The sequence below is a fragment of the Condylura cristata genome, unplaced genomic scaffold (assembly GCF_000260355.1).
Source record: "Condylura cristata isolate star-nosed mole 26May11 unplaced genomic scaffold, ConCri1.0 scaffold00025, whole genome shotgun sequence".
NCBI classification, from domain to species: Eukaryota; Metazoa; Chordata; class Mammalia; order Eulipotyphla; family Talpidae; genus Condylura; species Condylura cristata.
In genome coordinates, this window is record NW_004567126.1 from 10,922,171 (window position 1) to 10,929,972 (window position 7,802).

At 39.7% G+C, this 7,802-nt stretch overlaps 1 protein-coding gene across 1 annotated transcript in view; it reads left to right on the plus strand.

Moving 5' to 3' along the window:
* PRDM10 (PR domain containing 10) overlaps positions 1-7,802 on the plus strand; it is an 82,638-nt gene that overhangs the window by 54,672 nt on the left and 20,164 nt on the right. The window contains exons 10-13 of the mRNA XM_004688775.2: positions 295-424; positions 906-1,148; positions 2,718-2,729; positions 6,320-6,667. Of these exons, the coding sequence (XP_004688832.1) occupies positions 295-424; positions 906-1,148; positions 2,718-2,729; positions 6,320-6,667 (733 nt within the window). The remainder of the gene's footprint in view (positions 1-294; positions 425-905; positions 1,149-2,717; positions 2,730-6,319; positions 6,668-7,802) is intronic.

Below are 7,802 nucleotides of genomic sequence, written 5' to 3' on the forward strand. Positions count from 1 at the left end.
GCAGGCGGGGATTGAACTCATGTGGAAGTGGTTTCAGCTTCTTAGTGCTGTGCTTTAACCCGCTGCGCCACCAGGGAAGGCCCTTTAACAAATTTTTTAATGTATCTCTTTTTGGTATTTAGAGGGCAGTGGTGAGAAATTTAGAAAGCATGTATTAGCAAAACAGTTCTATTACAGAAAAGAACTGGGGAAAGTAATACAGTGAGAGAAAATTTCAGTATCACTTAAGGGAATATTTGTTATGGAGTGTTACGAACCATGACCATTATTTATAACCCAATCTCTTGTCCCCAGAACAAGAGGCCGAGGAAGGGGACGAGGCAAGAGGCGATTTGGCCCAGGTCGAAGGCCAGGGCGTCCCCCCAAATTTATCCGCTTGGAAATAACCAGTGAAAATGGGGAAAAGTGTGATGATGGGACACAGGTACTGGGGGATGGGAAGGAGTTACTGGTTAGATGCTTGCTTGGAGGACTTAACAGAACTTTCACTAGACTTTCAAATACAAACTGTCTGTTAACTAACGTATGAATAGAGAAAGACAAAAAAACTATTTTCAAATGTCAACGAGAGCTCTATTTTGTTGGCTTAAAAAGTTTTTGAAATATTTCAGTGATATTATTGGGGAAGTCTTGAATTAATTTCAGCAATTAAAATGATAATATTCCAGAATATTCTTAGTCCTGTCACAGTTTTTTCCTCATGAAGTGATCTGGACTATGTTATAATTTGTACATTCTGAGGAGAAATACCTCTTTAACTTTCATAGCAGGAGCATATTTTTTCTGAGAATTGTGACTCTGGTCATTTAAATAAATAAGCAGCAATTATGAATCTTAGCTGTTATTCCTTCTAGCACTAATCTCTGTCTAGCTAGGGAAATAATTCCTGATGATTGCCATTTCAGGACTTGCTACATTTTTCTACCAAGGAGCAATTTGATGAGACTGAACCCGCTACTCTGAATGGGTTGGATCAACCAGAACAGACCACCCTCCCAATCCCTCAGCTGACTCAGGAGACCTCATCTTCTCTGGAGCAGGAGCCAGAAGCTCACAGCCTGCATCTACAGCCACAGCATGAGGAGAGTGTGCTACCCACACAGAGCTCCCTGACTGCCGATGACATGCGCAGGGCCAAACGCATCCGAGTAAGTGGGCGGCAGGGCCTTCTGTAGGTGCTGGCTTTCCTCCAGTCAGACAGCTTCCTGGGTGGTGCTGTTTCCAGTCTGCTCACTCTCCACTTGGACATCCTGCCTCTAGCCTACCGTACCCTCCTTATCTTGGAAGAAAGTACTAACAGTTTCTCAATGCCTACGTGAGGCTGGAATGACTGGTTCAGATTTGAGTGGTTTGTGCATAACACAGAAGCCTGGCTTGGGCAGTTCCTGGACTAGCATAGCTGAAGTAGGATAGCTCTCTGGATGCGAAACTCACACGTGGGAAAAGGAAAAAGTAGAAAACTTGGTTATAATAATGATGTACATGTTAGGCCAGGCCTACCCTTGCCTAATGATAGCTCTTAGGTTAATTTTGGTTATCTATTTGGTTATCTATTTCCAGGAGACTGGCCAGTGTCATTACTCATCAATGCAAAGGGATCTGTGGCCAGGTTGATGTCACAGGTATCCTCTGTGCACCTGGGGGAAGCTGCAAGTTGAGCATTAGGTTTGGGGGGGTCTGTCTGGGTCTTGTGTGTGACCTGTGACTTGACCACAGGCTGTGTGGCTATGGGGCCTTCACGGCTTCCAGGGCAGAATTGCTTTTCTCTGTGTCACAGATAGCAGTTGAGTCTGAGTGAGGAGCTCAGGGGATGCATGCAGGGAACAGTATGTATGGTTTGTAGGCTGAGACCCTGTTCTGACAATTTACATCCAGAACAAAATGTCTTGAAACTCATGTCAGAGGCAGCAGGACATATAAGGACTTTTATGCTATTTAGCACGTCATGTGTGGTGAAAGAGAGGTTTTGTTTTAACTTTCCAGGTTTTATAGTTTCTAGATGGACAACTGATTTAGTATATGTTTCTTTTGATCTTATTTGCCTATAAGCTAGAAGGGACCTTGAAAAATAATCCAGTCCGTGCCTTCATGTTAAAATACATTGAAGTGTTTATAGTGATAAGATAGCATTGGAGGGCTAAGTGCTCTGAGGCTGAATCACCTTTATGCGTGAGGGTCTTGTGATGGAAATATAAAAATGTTGACTCTGTTTATTTATATTACTTTCAAAGCATGTATACACACCCACATCTAAACCAAGAAGGCAGATGGCTAAGAATAAAGACCTTCCTGCTCCCCATTCCACATTACTTCCCAGCCTGCATGTCACTCTGTTGCCCAAGTGCTATCTTTTTCACTTTGAGCATTCTGACTCTTCACTAAGTCCAGAGAAATGCTTCCTACAGGTAATTTTTTTGGAAGGAAGACACTGAGGTCCACACAGGAGTACAGCTGTGCTCCAACCAGCATTGTCTGGCCCTGCACTTGTTGCTTCCCTGGTTGTGGTTTCTGTGCCAAGGCAGAAGCCACTTGTCATGACATGGCTTTTGAGGGCACTCAGAGTTGACTTATTTTTTGCCCCTTCTCACACATTCTAAAAAGCAGGGCTATGTATTTGCCATCCTTTCTACCCAGATTGGCAGTGACCACTGCAGGGAAGTCTTCCAGTCCTCTCGGTAATGTAACTGTTTTTCTCTCCTCCAATGCTGCCTGCTCAGTTGGAGCTGCAGGTAGGTTTGTTTCCTGTGTTTCACATAACAGAACGTTATTTAAGTGTTTGCCTGACCTGCTGTTCTTTGCAACCTGTACTTACTAAATCCTGGTGAAAACAACAGTCTGGTTGCTATGGTAAATGAAAATTAGTTCACGAATAATGATCATTTATTTTCAGATAGACCAGTGAGTACATTGTGGGCTGCAGAGTTCTCACACACAAATGAAGGGCAGGACTCAGTGATCTCCAAGGTCCCTTCCAGTTGTAAAATGAGTGGAGTGACTCATGGATTGGTATTGATTTCTACGTATGTGTTTGACACTGTGCTAGCTTCACAGTATCATTTTCAGTTGAGCGCTGTCCTCTAGGAGCTTACAGTCTAATTAGGGAGGCAGTGCTAATGTAAGGTGGCTTATGTTGAGTTTCTAAATTTAAAGTTGAGCCTATAATTGTGATAGGAAATTGGAAGAGTGAAAGACCAAAGAAAGACGAAGGCATTGGATTAAATCAGAAATGAAGTAAGACTTTAATTCTTCTTGAAAGAGAGGCAGGAAGAAGGCATATCATTTCAGAGAAGGACAGTCATAGGACATCAAAAGCCAGGACACAGGCATGTGCTTGGCATGGGCTAGGGACAGTGCACATACTAGCTAGGCCCCAGCATGGGATTCCGAGTGAAGGAAGTGGGGAGTGAGTATGTTGGGCAGAGCTGGCCCACCAAAGACTTTGAAATCGGGGCAGAAAACAGGCCAAAGTAAAGTTGAAGAAAGAAAGAAAAGCCAACAAGCTAACAAGATTGATTTCCTTTCAGTGTCAAGATCAAAATAGGATGAAATTTGATCAATAATTTAGCTATTAATATCAAACTTTGGAAACACTTTATGGTCATTGTCTGCAAAAAGTCTGTTTTCTCAGAATTCACTTCAACATGATCCAAATCCCTCATACAGGTTTAGCAAATAAACACCACTTTGGCTTCATTAGAATAGCTTATGTTCCACATTCCATTATGTGGAATGGTATAGTTGACTGCAGTTCAAGATTCAGAAGCTCCATCGTGGATCTCTTTGTGCTGCCTTCACTGTCTTTCATGGTTTCTTCTAGAAATATGTACCAATTGTAGCTGTGAACTACAGAAGCTACCTTAGCTTGTTCATGCAAGTGGGCCATGAGATTGGAAGCATCTCAGCACTTTCACTCTTGAGTAATATTAGCATTACATTACAATCATTAGATCAGAGAAATGCAATCTAGTTCTCAAATACTTAGACAGTATTCAGAGCTCCATAGAAATTAAAAAGATGATAAGAACAGTTTGTTGATAGAACAAAGAAAGTAGAACTAGGTGGCTGCTGAGTTGAAAATCAAAAGTCTGAGGACACTCATGCTAACAAGAGCTGACAGAAGGCTTACTAGCATAATGGACCAAAGCAAAGTGGAATTCAAGGTTTGGCACCCAAGGAGGAAAATGGGACCAAGAGCTCAGTTGTTGTGCCTTGTGTCTGTCCTTGGAGTGTGGATAAAGGAAATGATTCTTCCATGCCCAAAACTAAGGATAACTTTTGCCTACCTGTAATATTTCAGTAACATTTTAAAAGTGGCCAAAAATAGTGAGAGCTTTTGTGTAAAGTGTCTGGAGAGAGTGAAAAGAGCAAGTGATTGCTGAGCCATGGAATGAAGTGAAAGAAAGTTCTGTGTCTGATTGGAGGAGGTCTGTTCTTTGAACTCTAGCAAAGATCTTGAAGTAATTACTTTCAATTTTCTTATGAAACATATTTCATCAATTCTCAGGTTTTCATTGGACTTTTCATATGAGCTAAGCGATTTGTTATGGGATCTAAATACAAAGGAGAATTAAAATGTAACCTTGAAGCAGCCCTAATTTCTCCTTCATCTTTGTAAGACAACAGAATTGCTAAATATCTACTCAAGAGAAATGAGTAGGTAAAATCTCTCTCTTGATCTATGAGAGAAGCCCTGAGATGGAATTTCTCAATTATATAACAGCTCTGTTTAGACTTTTCACTAAATCAAAAATAATTATTTTGCTTTTCTACTAAGTGATTGTTTGACATCATGTTTAGTTTAGAAATTGCTGCTTGTACATGATTTGAAATTAAGGATTTAGGCATTCTTCCCCATTCAGTTTTCATTTCCAAAACAATACATTATGCTTTGCAATTATCCTTCACTTACTCCTTCTTTTAGTGACATAAGCACACCCATTCACAAATGTATTTTTCAGGAATGTTGTCCATGCCATGCCTATCTCAGACTACCCCATTGATAACTTTGAGGACCTTATGAATGAGTATTATAGCATTACTAAAATATTGACTTTGTATTCTCTGTGTGAAGGAAGATGGTATCGATCTGCTTTCAGTAGAGTGTGAGTTGTTTTTACAGTAATAGTGGTGAATTTGCACTGAGAGGCCATATTCTCTCTCTTGGATTCCCTGTAACAATTGCATGGATTTATAGATAGCTAATCAGCACTAGAAATGCAATCTTTCTGGAAAGAAAAATAGTAAAATTGACTGGTTTAGACAAAGAGACAATGTTTTGTTAGCACAGCCTTCCAAGTAGTGTAATGAACTACCTACATTGAGAACTTCTCTGCATTTTCTAAGTAGGAAGTGATTAAACACATTCTATTTATGAGGTATGCCTCTGAACAAATGTTCACATAAAGCTATGCCCTTAATTTTGCTTTCAGTTCTTTCACTAAATTGAGATAAAATTCAAACAACACAGAATCGTCATCCTTAACGGAATTTCCAGTTTAGTCCTAATGTTGTACAACCATCACCCTTATTTAATTCCAGAACATTTTCATCACCCTAAAAAGAAGCCCCATATTCATAGCTTCCTTCCCCCAACTTCTGGCAAGTACTAACCTTTTGTGCTTTTCATGATATTTTTTGTTGGCTAAACATTTGTGTGTGTGTGTGTGTGTGTGTGTGTGTGTGTGTATAGAAGAACTGCGGTGTAGAGCAGAGGTGTGGTTGGTGAGAGGATTCACCAGAGATAGTGGGGAGCAGAACGGGCAGATTCATTGAGGGGAGCAGTGAGCAAAACAAGAGAGATCTGCTGTGCAGTGTGAGTTAGTTCTCTGGCTGGGGATCGAACTCAGGTCATAGGGGTGATAATGCAGAGACCTAACTCTTAGGCCACCAGGGAAGCCCTGCTCGCTAAAGGACATTTTAACCAAACTTGTATTCAAGGACTTCAATAAGTAATATAAGTAATATGGAGCTGATATGCTCCATCCTCACCCATACATGTGTGACGTATTTCTTTCAAATTTTCATTTTTATTCTACTCCACTTTGGGTTTTACCTGCTTTATTATCCAGGTCTCTATGAGGAATACCCTTTTGAATCTTATTTAAATCCTTTCTAAAGAAAACACACATTTTTAGGTCTAAAACAAACCATACCAATTGTTGGTCTTTTCAAGAAAGACTTCTTTAGGAATAGCGTCATTTTAATCTCTTTGCCAGAACAATCTTCTTCCATGTATGTGTCCCAGAGTTCCATTTCTATGAAGACTTTCTGTTAAAAATGTGTAAACCACTAAGTAATCATACTTGTATCTGTCTTTCAGAATGCAGCTCTTCAGCATCTATTTATTCGGAAGTCCTTCCGGCCTTTTAAATGTTTACAGTGTGGAAAGGCCTTCCGTGAAAAGGACAAGCTGGACCAGCACTTGCGCTTCCACGGGCGAGAGGGGAACTGCCCTTTGACCTGCGACCTCTGCAACAAGGGTTTCATCAGTAGCGCATCCCTGGAGAACCACATGAAGCTCCATTCTGATCAGAAGACTTACTCTTGCATTTTTTGCTCAGACTCCTTCGATCGCCTTGATTTATTGAAAGATCACGTGGCCATTCATATCAACGATGGTTGCTTTACCTGTCCAACTTGCAAGAAACGGTTCCCAGATTTTATCCAGGTGAGTGCCTATCACTGATGGTGTAGACTTCCTACTTTTGATAAAGACTCTTCAAATTTTAGAAAATTGAGACTTCCTATCCAACAACCTGTTCATCCTTTCTTTGAAGTAACTGCTTTTGAGAGTATTTCTTTAATCAAACTATTTTTGATAAGCAAAAGATTACTGTGACCCTTAATTGTGGAAGTCAGATTTGGGCAAACATTTAAGTTGTATTACATCAACTAGAACCCAGATCCAGTTCTAAATTTTCAAGTCTTTCTTAATCCTGGCCAGTATCCACAATTCATAAAATAATATAGATCCTGTAGAAGGTAGATTCCTATTTCCTGGCCTGGAAACTTTTTCTCTATGCTACTATAATTTTCTTTCTTCCATTCCTCAGATCATAAATTTTGGAAGGAAACAAACAGAAAGTTGGTGTATAATATACTTTTGTATCAAGCACTGAGTGGCTCCCTTGTAGTAGATTCTAGAACAAAATGGGGAAGGGAGAATTAATTCCAGAATATTTGTGATTTCATTTGGACTTCAAAGTGATGATATTATGTGCTAGTCAATGTAAATTTGAATATCTGGTGAGATAGACACTTTGGGGAATGTCTCTCTTTCTCTCTTTCTAAAAAATTACCAAAACAAAAGGAGATTTGGATTCAAGCATAGTTTTGCTAGTGTTGGAAGTCTTGATAATTTTCTTACTTTACACAATTAGAAATGTTTCCTTAAGGTGGACTCTAATGGCAAAAAGCGATTCCAAAGATAATGGTGCAGAATTCCTATAGCAGTAGTTAGATGTAAGCTCTTTTCTGTTGGATATTTATAACTAAGAGAGTTTTAAGACCACGTTCCTTTCTTTACGTTATCTAAAAGTACAGGAAATAAGTCCCAATTTAAAGTGATGCTGGTATTTTATTATTCTCATAAATGGGAACCAATGCATGTCTTTCATTGTTTTGAACCCATTCTTATAGAAAACTGTGGAAGGACCAGTTACTGAAAGGGGATAAATTGCCTCTATATATGTTGACAGCAGAAAAAAGTGAGGAAGAATGATTTTCTATTTTTCTATGGTTAAAATTCATTTAAGTAAATCCAAAGGAGCTCTGCTTTAAATCTTAAAAAAAAAAGGGGGGGG